Source organism: Oratosquilla oratoria, chromosome 31, assembly GCF_046742065.1.
Source record: "Oratosquilla oratoria isolate Oo_2021 chromosome 31, ASM4674206v1, whole genome shotgun sequence".
In the NCBI taxonomy this organism is placed as follows: Eukaryota; Metazoa; Arthropoda; class Malacostraca; order Stomatopoda; family Squillidae; genus Oratosquilla; species Oratosquilla oratoria.
In genome coordinates this window covers 32,306,557-32,320,633 of record NC_134807.1, presented here as the reverse complement: position 1 = coordinate 32,320,633, position 14,077 = coordinate 32,306,557, and the positions used below count along the sequence as shown (strand labels likewise).

Here is a 14,077-nt window from a genome sequence, read left to right as displayed (position 1 = left end):
GCACTGTACTGCTTCTGATCCAAGCAGGGAATGGGGATGACTTCATCCACAAGGAGCTGAAAATAAAGATGTGTATATACCAAGGGCTTTTTCCCCCTTATGAGGGAGGTAACCAAGTCAAAAGGCAAGTACCCAATCCTACCCATTTCACTTCCATCCACCACCCTTTCTTCTCTCTCATCTTAGCTCCTTGTGGATGACAGGTCATCCCTGTATCCTGTCCACTGCCCTGGGTCAGAAGCGATGCAGTAAGACCACTTCACTTAATTGGCAATCATCCTTTCTCCATCCCCTCATGCACAAAAAGAGAAGAGGGAGAGAAATCCCTTTGGGCTGTGTCAAAATATCTTTTACATATAACCACTTCCTAACTCCCCCTTCCCCCACCCTGTCCCTTCTTTGCATCACAGTATCATCTATACACAGCCATTCTCCACTCAACAAGCTAAAAATAAAAGACAAAAGATGCCTTAGCTAGACCACTCCCTCCTTACAAGAGGGAAATGCATGCATGATGTGGGTGTATGTTTTGACTCAACCACTTTTTTTTGGGGGGGAGATGGATCTTTAATCAAATATAGTTTGTTTTGTGATATTAAGTTGCAGTGGGATCCATGACAGATTCCTGCATATTGTAGTCCTACAAAATAACTAGCTGAGCGGGTTAGAGTATCGTTACTTGCGGTGAAGGTAGAGAGGATGGTGGTTCGAATCCTGCCACCGGTGAAATTGAACCAAGGACATGGTTCATTAAATTCCATGCTACAAAGTCCTCTGTAAGGGGCACCATCCTAGCCTTCCAATGTGAGAAGTTTGTGACATTAAACCATATCCCTATCACAAATGATGGGTGTAAGATAGGTAAAGGCTGGGGTGTACGCCTTGGCTAGACCACTCCCTCCTTATAAGAGGGAAAGGGCCTTTCTCCTCTTTTACGTGAGGGGACGGAGAGGGGGGGGGTCGCCGAATTTATGAAGCGGCCTTGCTGTGGATGTGCTGTGTCTTGTGACACTGCTTCTGACCCAGGGCAGTGGACAGGATGCAGGAATGACCCGTCATCCAGGAGGTGCCAAGATAAGAGGGAGGGAGGGGAGTGGAGTGTGTGGAGAATGGAATGGATGGGAGTGGTTTCTATGCCTTTTTCTTTTTGGCTACCCCCCCGTGTAAGGGGGAAAAAGCCTTTGGTATATGTATGTATGTATGTCTTTTTATGGGAATGTTTAATTTTTTTCTGTAAGATCTATGGTAATCTTTATTGGGAAGTGGTCGGAGGGGAGGTCATGAATGGATTCTCATGTTGTTTGGGAATGTAGTGAGGGTTAGTACACTGAAATGTTGGATGAAGTCCCTTGTTGGTCATGTTGAAGGGTTTTCTTGTGGGGAGATCACTGGAATTTAATATGTTTATGGTAAGATGTTCAAGGGCTCTTTGGTTTGTTAATATGAGATGGTGTGCAGTCTTTCATGGTGTATTACTACCATTACACAATATATTATTGTTACTTTGGATGTTTGAATTTTATAATTTTATTCATTATCATGTTTTCTTTTCTTTTCAGATTGTTGAAAAATTCAATGATCCTTGTGGGGGTGATTTTATCTTCATGTTAAGCAGTAAAGCTGGAGGATGTGGACTTAATTTGATTGGTGCTAATCGCTTAGTTATGTTTGACCCTGATTGGAATCCTGCCAATGATGACCAGGCTATGGCCAGGGTATGGAGGGATGGCCAGAAGAAGAAATGCTATATATATAGATTAGTTGCAGTAAGACGTTTATACTTATTTCTTTATTTTGTTTATTTTGTTGCCTTGTTTTTATTTATATTATTGTATTATTTATTTATTTATTTTTTATTTTTTATTTTTTTTTGCAAGAAGTCTTTGATTATTTGGGAAATATATGGCAATGATATTAGTACTGTTAGCTGAAATGCACATTCATGCCCTGAAAGAGCCCAGGGGTTTTAGATATATTTTATTACTGGAAGTACCTTACATTTGTAAAGAATGAGTCAGAGAATTTAAAATTTACACAGAAAGATATTGCCTCCTTTATAAAGGGGAAGAAGCCAGTTGGTATATAAATAGTTTATTTCCATTGATGCTCACATTATTCCTCAAAACTAATTTCCAATGTTGTATTATTTAATGTGGGTTTGCAAGGACATCTTCAATAAACATACATTTTTGTATATTTTGTGGATAATTTATCTTTTGATAATTCTGTTCATTTTCTTTACAGACAGGCACCATTGAAGAAAAAATATTACAGAGACAAGCTCACAAAAAAGCACTGAGCAGCTGCGTTGTTGATTGTGAAGAGGATGTAGAGCGTCATTTTTCAATAGCTCAGCTTAAAGAATTGTTTACCCTTAACCAGAACACAATAAGTGATACACATGAAAGGTACTAGAATTTCTTTATATTGCTCAAGATTTTTTATGTGGGTAGTAGAGTTTGTGTCAGGATTAGAAATGGAGAGAGTGAATGGTTCGAGGTAAAGGTGGGACTTCGTCAAGGATGCGTTACGCCCTGGCTGTTCAACTTATACATGGATTGGGTAGTGCGAGAGGTAAATGCAAAGGTTGTGGGTCGGGGATTGGAGATGGTTAAAGAAAATAGAGAAAAGTGGGAGGTGAGCCAGCTGTTCTTTGCAGACGACACTGCGCTTATGGCAGGATCGGAGGAGGGATTGAGGAAGTTGGTGACAGAGTTCGGGAGAGTGTGTGATAGAAGAAAGCTGAAGATAAATGTGGGTAAAAGTAAGGTGATGAGATGTACAAGGGGTGAAAGTGGCAGTAGACTGGAAGTGAGCATTAAGGGAGAGCGACTGGAGGAAGTGGATAGTTTTAGATACTTGGGTGCAAATGTGGCAGGAAAAGGTGGAGTGAAGGTGGAGGTAGAATGTAGATTGAGAGAAGCGAGTAAATGCCTTGTTGGATTAAAAAGTGTAATGAGGAATAGACATTTGGGAATGGATGCTAAGAGGAGACTGTATGAAGGAGTGATTGTGCCAACAGCACTGTATGGGGCAGAAACATGGTACATAAGAGAGGAAGAGAGAAGGAGTTTGAATGTGTTTGAGATGAGGTGTCTGAGAAGTATGATGGGGGTTACTAGGCTAGATAGAGTGAGAAATGAGGAGGTGAGGAGGAGAACAGGGGTGGAAAGGGAGTTAGGAGATAGGGTTGATGAAAGAGTATTAGGATGGTTTGGACACATGGAAAGAATGAGCGAAGAAAGACTTGTAAAAGAGGTATAGAAGGCAGATGTGGAGGGAGTGAACATGAGGGGACGTCCTAGGATGAGGTGGATGGATGGGGTGAAGGGGGCTTTGGGGAAGAGGGGAATGTCTGTTGAGGAAGGACGGGAGAGGACAGAAGACAGGGGTGAATGGAGAATGGTTGTATATGGATGATGATGTGATGCATGAGGTGGAATGGGCGAGGGGATGGGGGGTGAGGTAATATGTGTGAGCAAAATTTGATGCAGCCCGAAGGGATTTCTCCCCGTCTTCTCCTTTTATGCATGGGGGGACAGAGAGGGGTGTCGCCAATTTAATGAAGCGGCCTTGCTGTGGATGTGCTGTGTCTTGCGACACTGCTTCTGACCCAGGGCAGTGGACAAGGTGCAGGAATAACCCATCATCCAGGAGGTGCTAAGATAAGAGGGAGGGTGGAGGGGAGTGGACTGTATTTAGGGATGGAATGGATGGGAATGATTTTATGCCTTTTTCTTTTTGGCTACCTCCCTTGTAAGGGGGAAAAAGCCTTGGTATATGTATATATCTTATATTGCTATTTGTAATGTGCAAGAGATTATGTTCAGATGGCTCAATGGAAATGCACTTGTTTCGTGCACAAGAGGCTGGTAACAAGGATTCATATTAACATATGTTTGCATCCTGCCAGGCTTACCTGATGCCTAATTTAGACAATAAACACACAAACAAAACCAGTCTTGCCATCCTATTACATGCATATTGGTGCTCCTACACTAAGATATTTTTTGTATCAAGTCTGACATCCCCAGTGTACCTGTTTGTGGTGGTCATGCAACACCCCCTCTCAACTTTTAAGTGTTGAGAGGGGGTGTTGCCAATTAAATGAAGTGGTCTTGCTATTGATGTACTTTGTGTCTTGCTACATTGCTTCTGACCTAGGGCAGTTGGCAGGATACAGGGATGACCTGTCATCCATGAGGAGCTAAGATGAGAGGGGGAAAGGGTGGTGGATGGGAGTGGGTACATGCCTTTTGACTTGGTTACCCCTCTGGTAAGGGGGAAAAAACCCTTGGTATATAGATAGGTAGATGTAATTTTTTTCCATTTTTGAGCAGTATTTTAGTTGCATATTTTTAAATTTCAGATTCAAGTGCAGGAGATGTGTGAACAACATAGAAATTCGAGCTCCAAGTGCAGAGGCTGACTGCACATCAAATCTGTCAGATTGGTTTCACTGTGCCGACAAAAAGGGTATCCCAGACAGTATTTTGAAGAAATGTTGGCCTGTAGGCATCACCTTTGTTTTTCATCAGCAGTCACATGAACAAAAAGTTGTACCATGATTATGTACATGTATTGGAATTAATTGTTGCCTCGACAAAATGGAAAAACCACAGCCCCAAAGTGGCTGGCAACATCCATTGGCCCCTCCCATAGATCTCTCTGGAAAGGAACTTCAGACTGTTGTGTGTGTGACTGTTTCTTTGTCACTTTCTGAAAGTGGTAAAGGAAGGGGAGCAGTTGCCAGGTGTCAGCTCTGTATGTGTGAAAGTTTAAGAGATGCAGTTGAAATGTCAGCCCCTCAGGGTTCCACCTCCTTATGGAGGAAAGGGAACTGACAGATTTTGAAAATAGGAAGCTTTACTATCCATCTTGCAGGAGCACCACATGGAGGTAAATTGATCCCAGTGTATTGGAACAAAGCCCATACCAGATGTATAAAATGTGCATAAACTATTACATGTCTTGTCAAATTAACATGTCAAACAAGATTGTTTTGTAAAAATATATATGTGTCAAACGTCTCTTTTTGTATCATTTTCATTTGTAGAGTATCACTTTGATTTTAAAGAGTTGAACATTTACAAGTATTGTATATTGAAGATGTTTGAATTATCTGCTATGTCTTCCACCGTATGCTGTACAAAAATAGTGGCAACGGTTCATTTATTTCCATACTTCAAAGTCCTCTGTCAGGAGTGCTGCCCTAGCCTCCTCATAGGGGAGTTCACAGCATTAAATCAAATGATCATGAAATATAATTTTGAAGAAGGGTGGCAGGGAGATAATTCTCTGTCAGCCATGTTACAAGACCACCATTTGCAGGTACCTGTCACTAATTCCAAGTGAGACAGTGACAGATCCAGGGGGTGGGTGCTGAGGTGGCTGAAGCCCCCCCCCCCCCAAATCTTTCTTTGCCTCATTGTAGAGGTTGAGAAACTTATCACGTGTCTACTGGTATATGGCAGAAACAAGTATTACAGTGGCAGAAGTATATTCAACACATCATTGAGAGTAAATCTTTAACATGTAAGATTAAGTATTACTTTTGCCCAATATTCTGAAAAAAAAACTAAAGTGAGAACATATACTTCAATTTATATTCAGAATCATTATACTTATGCTACAGAGTACATCTCTTTAAAAGCATCATCTATATTTACAAAATTCAGGTTAGCCCCCACCCCAGTGTACATTTACAAAATTCAGGTTAGCCCCTCCCCAAGTTTTGATCCTGGATCTGCCACTAATGTGAGAGAGCCTCCTGCAAAGTAGCTAAAATAATCAGTCAATCAGTATATTGCCCAGGATTTCTTTTGTTGGAGACTCACCGCTGCCATGTAACTTAATAATCACTATATTGGCCCATAGATCATTCAAAAAAGAAATATTGTATTGTTGTCAGGGTATGAAAATTATAGAATATAGAAGCCAAAACACAAGTTATGCAAATTAATACCAGGATTGTGTAATGTTGCCACATTTGTTAAATGTGTATATAGATGGAGTGGTGAAGGAAGGAAACATGAGGATGCTAGGTAGGAGTTTCGAGGAAGTAAACAAGGGTGGAGGAAAGTTGGAAGTAAGCCAGTTTCTGGATGACACTTTACTTGTAGCTGAATCAGATGATAGAAGCAGTGGCAGAGTTTGGGAGAGGAGGAAGCAGAAAGTAAATGTGGGTAAAAGTAAGGTGATGAGATGTACAAATGGTGAGGGTAATAGTGGGTTAGAGGTGAATTTCAAGAGTAAGAAATTCACATATAGCAAGGAGTAGTAGGTAAGTGGGGTGAAGATGAATAATAGAGTAAGAGAAGTAAGTAAATGTCTGGAGGATAATGAAGGTATCATGAGAAATAGGTTTTTAATGATGAACACAAAGAGAAGACTACGTGGGAGTGATTGTGCCCATAGCACTGTATGGATTAGAGACTTGGGATTTAAAGCAGGCAGGAAGGAAGAGTGTAAACATGTTAAAGATGAAGTGATTAAGAAGTAAGGTTGAGGTTACAAGGATGGGTAGAGTGAGGAATGTGGAGATGAGGCAGTGAGATAGAGTGGCAGTGGAAAGAGCTGGCAGATAGGGTTGATAAAAAAATGCTTTGATGCTATTAGCATATGGAAAGATTTAGTAAAAAAAAAAAAAAAAATAGAAAAATAAAAATGGAAAGCAAAAGTGGATGGAGGAAACTTGAGGGGATGATCAGAATAAGATAGATGATGGGTGAAGGGGACATTGGATGCAAGAGGAATGGCTGTTGAGGAAGGTAAGGAGAGGGCATAAAGGTAGTTGTGAATGGAGAGTGGTTGTAAATGGATGAGATAAAGATGATACCTGATACATATGTATATATATATATTTCTCCTTTCCTTTTTCCCCATAGATTTCTTGAATGAATGAATAGGGATGGATTGCCATGTAATGAATTGGTGGGGGTAAACCAGCTGTAGGTGTTGGGCTTTAATGTGGAGGTTGTTTTGCTAGATTGCGTCTGACTTGAGCAGTGTGGTTGGGGTACAGGGATAATCCTTTATCCACAAAGAGCTTAAATGAGTGAGAGGGACAGTGAATGAGTTATTGAATGAAAGTGCATTGGATGTAGGATAGGTGTATGCTTTGACTCAGCCATCTCCCTTGTAAGGGGGAAAGAGCTTTTTGGTATAAATATGAACACTTTACCTTACCACAGTGACAGGGACTGGCACCCCACAATCACAAGAGTCTATTTTACTTTATAGAAGTGTGGCAGCTTGTTCCTACTAGATGTTTGGTCGAGTTAGGTGTCAAAGAACCTGTAACATCTTTGCAGAGCAATAGATATTCAGAAAAATGCTTTTCAGCAAATTTGACAACAACCTCCATAATGATGATGATGATATGGTTTAACGTCACACACTCCCCCCTATCTGGAGGCTAGGATGGTGCTCCTCACAGAGGCCTTTGTAGCGTGGAATTTAATGAACAATGCCCTTGGTTCAACTTCGCTGGTGGCAGGATTTGAACCGCCCTAACCTTGACCTTCGCCGCAAGTAACGACGCCCTAACCCACTCAGCCAGTGAGCTTCATCCTACCTCCACAATAAGTCTAGCAAACCAGTGAAGGTATATCCTTTGTTCAAGATACCAAGCAGATCCATGGATCAAGAGGTTGAAGACCCATGAACAGCATAAAGAACTCGTGGAATCTTGTGCAATAACTACAGGGTCCTTGTCACATGCTGGTAAAATCTATGAGAGAATCTTGGGGAAAAGGCTAGAAATTGAACTAGAAAATAAAGAATGTTATGTTGGGAGTGGCTTTAGCTCAATCAGAAGTATGATGGTTTTGTTGTTTACACTGAAAATTACATTGGAAAAAGGATGGGAATGAGACAAAACAAAGAAGATAATATTTATTGAGATGGAAAAAGTTTCAGACCAAGTACCAAAGGAAAGGTTATGGAATATACTAAGCCATGAAGAGTACAGAATAACATCAAAACTAAGGAGAGGAATCAAGAGCAAATATAATAAATATTAAAGTTAAATTCAAGGATAGACAGGTTTAAAATCAAAAGCAAAAAAAATTAGACAAGGCGGAGTTACGCGCCATATGTATGGATAAATGCATAAAAGGAAAGGAAATAACTGATGAAGTAGTATTGGCTTATGCTGATGATGTATATATTTATTATATGTGACTGAAAGAAATATACAAGTTACTGCTGAACCGTGGAACAATATAATGACGGAAAATAGGATGAAAGTTGATATTGAGAAGACGGATGTTACAAAGATTAGTCAAGAAATTAAAGAACTTAATGTAACAATTGGAAAAGTAAGAATAAAGTAAGTGTACAATGTCCAGTACTTAGGCAAGCAATATAATGATGAAAACAAATGAGAAGAAATAGATATTGGAATAATGAAATATAATAACAACATACCTGTAAGGGTGTTGTATGCAATGTTAGGAGATAAGAATGTAACTACCTACATTTCTATATCTATCTTTATACCAGAGGTGTTTTCCCTCTTATAAGGGAGGTAGCCAAGTCAAAAGGCACATACCTATTCCCATCCATTCCACTCCCATCCACCACCCTTTCCTACATCTCATCTTAGCTCTATGTAGATGATGGATCATCCTTGTATCCAGCCCAATGCCTTGGGTCAGAAGCAGTGTAGAAAAAAACAGTACATCCACAGCAAGGCCACTTCATTTAATCGGCAACCCCTTCTCTGTGTCCCCAAATGTAGAAAAAGAGAACATGGGGAGAAATCCCTTTGTGTCGTGTTGAAATATGATTCACACATAACCACTCCCTACCCCCATCCCCCACCCCCTCCCTTCCTTGTATCATAGTATCATCTATACATAATGATTCTCCATTACCCCTATCTCCTGCCTTCTCCCTTCCTTACTCAACAGATATTCCCCTCTTTCTCAACACCCCTTTCATCCCATCCATCCATGATATCCTCAGTCATCCCCTCAAGTTCACTTCCTCCACCTCTGCCTTCCACAACTCTTTTACTAATCTTTCCTCATTCATTCTTTCCATGTGCCCAAACCATCCCCCAATACTCTTTCATCAGTTTCAGATGTGCATAGTTCCTTGTTGCATTCTTGTCTTCTAATATTTGGTACAACACCTTATGTTGTTATTATATTTCAGTATTCTAATATCTAGGATTGATGGGACTAGATATTAGAATAATGAAATATAATAACAACATGGGTGTTGTACCCATTATTAGAAGATAAGAATGTAACAAGGAATTACTCTATGCACGTTTGAGACTACTTGCATCTGAAGCTACATACATACATATACATATACCAAAGGCTTTTTCCCCTTTACAAGGGAGGTAGCCAAAAAGAAAAAGGCATAAAAACCATTCCCACCCATTCCATCCTTAATACACTCCACTCCCCTCCACCCTCTACCCTCCCTCTTATCTTGGCACCTCCTGGATGACGGGTCATCCCTGCATCTTGTCCACTGCCCTGGGTCAAAGACAGTGTTGCAAGACACAGCACATCCACAGCAAGGCTGCTTCATTAAATCGGCCACCCCCCTCTCTGTCCCCTCATGCAGAAAAAGAGAAGACGGGTAGAAATCCCTTCGGGCTGCGTCAAATTTTTCTCGCACATACTACCTCAACCCCCATCACCCCACCCATTTCACCTCATGCATCACAACATCATCCATATACAACCATTCTCCATTCACCCTTGTCTTCTGTCCTCTCTTATCCTTTCTCAACAGACATTCCCCTCTTCCCCAAAGCCCCTTTCACCCCATCCATCCATCTCATCCTAGGTCGCCCCTCACGTTCACTCCCTCCACATCTGCCTTCTATACCTCTTTTACAAGTCTTTCTTCGCTCATTCTTTCCATGTGTCCAAACCATTCCAATAGTCTTTCATCCACCCTATCTCCCAACTCCTTTACCACCCCTGTTCTCCTCACCTCCTCATTTCTCACTCTTTCCAGCCTAGTTACCCCCATCATACTTCTCAGACACCTCATCTTTCTTTGTGCTTGGTGCCCACAATGATATAGCATATTCTAGTTTTGGTCCTATCAATGCAACAATTAAGAGATTAATTGTTGCATTGATAAGACCGAAACTAGAATATGCTATATCATTGTGGGCACCAAGCACAAAGAAAAACACAAAAAAAATTAGAAAGAATCCAGAGAGCGGCGACCAAGATGGCACCTACACTATCAAATTTGACATATGAACAAAGATTGGAGAAATTACAACTGATAACACTAGAGCAGAGAAGGGAGAGAGGCGATTTGTTGACCATCTTTAGAATTATGAAAGGAATGGAAGTTCTTGATAGAGATGACCTATTAAAATGGGATAAAAGAGAAACAAGAGGACATGCAAAGAAACTAAAGAAAGACAGTTATAGAAGAGACCTGAAAAAGAACTGTTTCCCACACAGGGTGATTGATGTCTGGAACAAATTGAGCAGTGAAACAGTTAATGCCAGAAATATACACAAATTCAAAAGCAAACTAGATGTAGAGAGATACAAAAACAGGTCAACACGAGCATAGCTCCAGTCCCATAAAATACAACTAGGTAAATACATTCAAACTCCTTCTCTCTTACTCTCTTATGTTCCATGTTTCTGCCCCATACAGTGCTGTTGGCACAATCACTCCTTCATACAAGCTCCTCATAGCCTCCATTCCCAAATGTCTATTTCTCATTACACTTTTTAATCCACCAAGGCATTTACTCGCTTCTCTCAATCTACATTTTACCTCTACTCCACCCTTTCCTGCCACATTCACACTCAAGTATCTAAAACCATCCACTTCCTCCAGTCGCTCTCCCTTAATGCTCACTTCCAATCTGCTGCCACTTTCACCCCTTGTACATCTCATCACCTTATTTTTACCCACATTTATCTTCAACTTGCTTCTTTCACACACTCTCCCAAACTGTCACCAACTTCCTCAATCCCTCTGATCCTGCTACAAGCACAGTGTCGTCCGTAAACAACAGCTGTCTCACCTCCCACTTTTCTCCATTTTCTTTAACCATCTCCAATCCCTGACCCACCACCCTTGCATTTACCTCTCGCACCACCCCATCCATGTATAAGTTGAACAGCCAGGGCGACATAACACATCCTTGACGAAGTCCCACCTTTACCGCAAACCACTCACTCTCTCCATTTCTAATCCTGACACATGCCCTACTACTCTCATAGAATCTCTTGACAGCTCCTAGAACCTTTTTCTATCCCGTATATCTGCACAACCTCCCACAGTGCCTTTCTGTCTACCCTGTCATAAGCCATTTCCAGATCCATAAAAACCCAAAAAACATCCTTCCCCTTTCCTATAGCTTTCTCATATATCTGTCTTACCACAAAAATCTGATCTACACAACCTCTACCTGTCCTGAATCCATACTGTTCCTCACCAATTACTCCCTCTGTTCTTCTAATCCTCTCAATCAAGATTCTCCCATAAGCCTTCCCAACTACACTTAACAAGCTAATCCCTCTGAAACTGCTACACTCACACTTGTCCCCTTTTTCCCTTGTAAAGTGGAACTATACAAGCACTCCTCCAGTCCTCCGGCACTCTACCCTCTCTCCAGCAAACATTAAACAACCTCACTAGCCAGTCCACCATTACTGTAACTCCTTTTTTTTAGACATTCTGTATGGCATCCATCCAGACCAGGTGCCTTACCTGCTCTCATCATCTTAACAACTGCCTTCACTTCATCCTTCCTTATTTCTCCATTTTCCTCACTCGTCACGGTCATTTTCTTAGCACTTCCCACTGCAACTATCTTTCCCTCCCTATCCTCCTTCATATTTAGCAATCCCTAAAATATTCTGCCCATCTTCTCCTTACTGCCTTCTCTTCCATTATCATCTCTCCATCCTTTTTATTTTCATTTAAAGAGTTCACTCTAAGCACCTCCTTATCATTTGTCCTTTTCCTCTTCCTCCATCCATCCTCCACTCTCAACTTACCTTCCACCAAAAAATGATCTGATATTCCCCCACTCTCTCCCCTTAGCACATGTACATCCTTAACTCTTCCTATTATACTCCTATCTTCCACTACATAGTCCATTAATGCTCTATCTACCACCCTTCCATCCACCACCCTCTCCCATGTGTACTTATGCTTGACTTTCTTCTGAAACACTGTATTTGCTATCATCAACTCTCTAGACACATCTCCACCATCAACTCTCCACTACGATTCTTTCCTGGAACTCCACATTTCCCAACCACTCCATCAATTGGTTCATTTCCTACCCTAACATTAAGGTCTCCCAATACTACTGCATTGACGATCCTCCCTAATCCCTCTATGCACTCATATAAATGTATCCAAAAAGCCTCCCTTTCCTCTACACTCTTCTCATTACCAGGCCCATATGCACATACAAAAACCCACATCTCCTTTCCCAGTTTCACCTTCATCCACATTATCCTTGAGGAAACCTCCTTCCACTCCACTACACGTTTACCTATCTCCTCACTTACTAGTATAGCCACCCCTTCTCTCCCTCGCCCTCTCTTCACTCTTGAGATCCTCCCAAGTACACTCCCAAACTCACACTCGCCCTTCCCTCTCAACTTAGTTTCACTCAAAGGCAGCACATCCATCTTTCTTCTCACAAACATACTACCTATCTCTTCCCTTTTACTCTCATCTGTACCACATCCACGCACATTAAAAAACCCAAACCTTAGGGTACTGGTTGGAAAACTCCTAGACCCTCTTATGCCTTTACTTATTTTAGGAATGTCCCCTGTGGGGCTACGGGGAGAAGGATGTCTGGTCCCAATCCCCGTCCCATTTTTCTCGCCTCTTACGATCCAAGTGGAAATACTTGGTGGCAACATTCTTTCCCCCCCACCAATACAACATCCAATATACTTATTACAATATTGCTAGAATTACTTATTACAATATAGTATCATCACATAGTAAAGTACAATTCAGAATCTTGGTCATTGACACTTGATACTAAATCCAAGGTACAAGCAGCAGAAATGTACATGCAGTTGATTAAAAGGTTCTTCAGAAGAGAAGAAATGATAAGAAGAGACCTAAACGTAGACAATTATTGAACTGGTTTAAAGAAATACTTTGAGGTGGTATTGGCATGTGCAGAGAATGGACAAAAAGAGACTCTCAAAGCAGCCATTGGAATGGTTACCACAAATAAAGCCTAACATGAAGACTAAGGAAGAGATGGATGAAAGGCTTGAGAGAAGAGGAGAAGGGATTGAGGAGGTGGACCAAGAAATGTATATGGACAGTGACAGCCACAAACGATTCAATGGTTTTAAACCAAACATTTGGGGAAAAGAAGGTAAGAACTTTATTTGAAAAATATTAATGACATACAGAAAATAATGGCACGGCCAAAATATACTTACTAAATTATTATCCATTTCCATTAACAGAATGGACAGATTCAGAAAACTTTGATAAATACATAAATATATGGGGTTGTACAAGGATAAGAATAATACAATGAGTGACATAGTTTGTGGTATGTATTTAGGCAATTATGAGTGTGATCACTTTACACTTGCACCATGACCAGCAGTACTAGGTACCCATAGCTAACTGACACCTTAGGTGTAATTTCTGGGTATGTGCCTTCTCTGCATACAATTTTGCCAGATCTAAGCTGACATCACAGAACATATCTATAAAATATATACATAGATTTATATTATGGATATAAACACATAAGAAGCATCTGCATGCTACAATGCATACTCTGCACAATTAAATTATAATAGCACTACAAATATCATAAAATTATGCAGTATTGGCTGCATGTTATTGTGTGATATAAAATATACAGTAGCATGCAATTGATACTTTAGGGACTATATGGACCAGAGCCTCACATAATTTTGTCTATGTTAGAGGAAATCTGTATTCATAGAGAAATTATGTTACTTTATTGTACTACAAATGTCCTTCCATTATATTGTCACACCCCCTCTTAATACTGTCCTGTACCACTTCTTTGAGTATATATTTCTATTTTCTCCTTTCCCCTGTGGTGGTG

General features: G+C 40.7%; 1 protein-coding gene across 2 annotated transcripts in view; it reads left to right on the top strand.

The window, feature by feature from the left end:
* The window catches only part of okr (DNA repair and recombination protein RAD54-like okr), a 39,292-nt gene extending 34,268 nt beyond the window's left edge, over positions 1-5,024 (top strand). For both annotated transcript variants that reach the window (XM_076213454.1, XM_076213455.1), the window contains 3 exons: positions 1,560-1,766; positions 2,245-2,408; positions 4,370-5,024. In XM_076213454.1, coding sequence (XP_076069569.1) covers positions 1,560-1,766; positions 2,245-2,408; positions 4,370-4,568 — 570 coding nt within the window. In that variant the 3' untranslated portion in view covers positions 4,569-5,024. The remainder of the gene's footprint in view (positions 1-1,559; positions 1,767-2,244; positions 2,409-4,369) is intronic.
* The last annotated feature ends 9,053 nt before the right edge of the window (positions 5,025-14,077 follow it).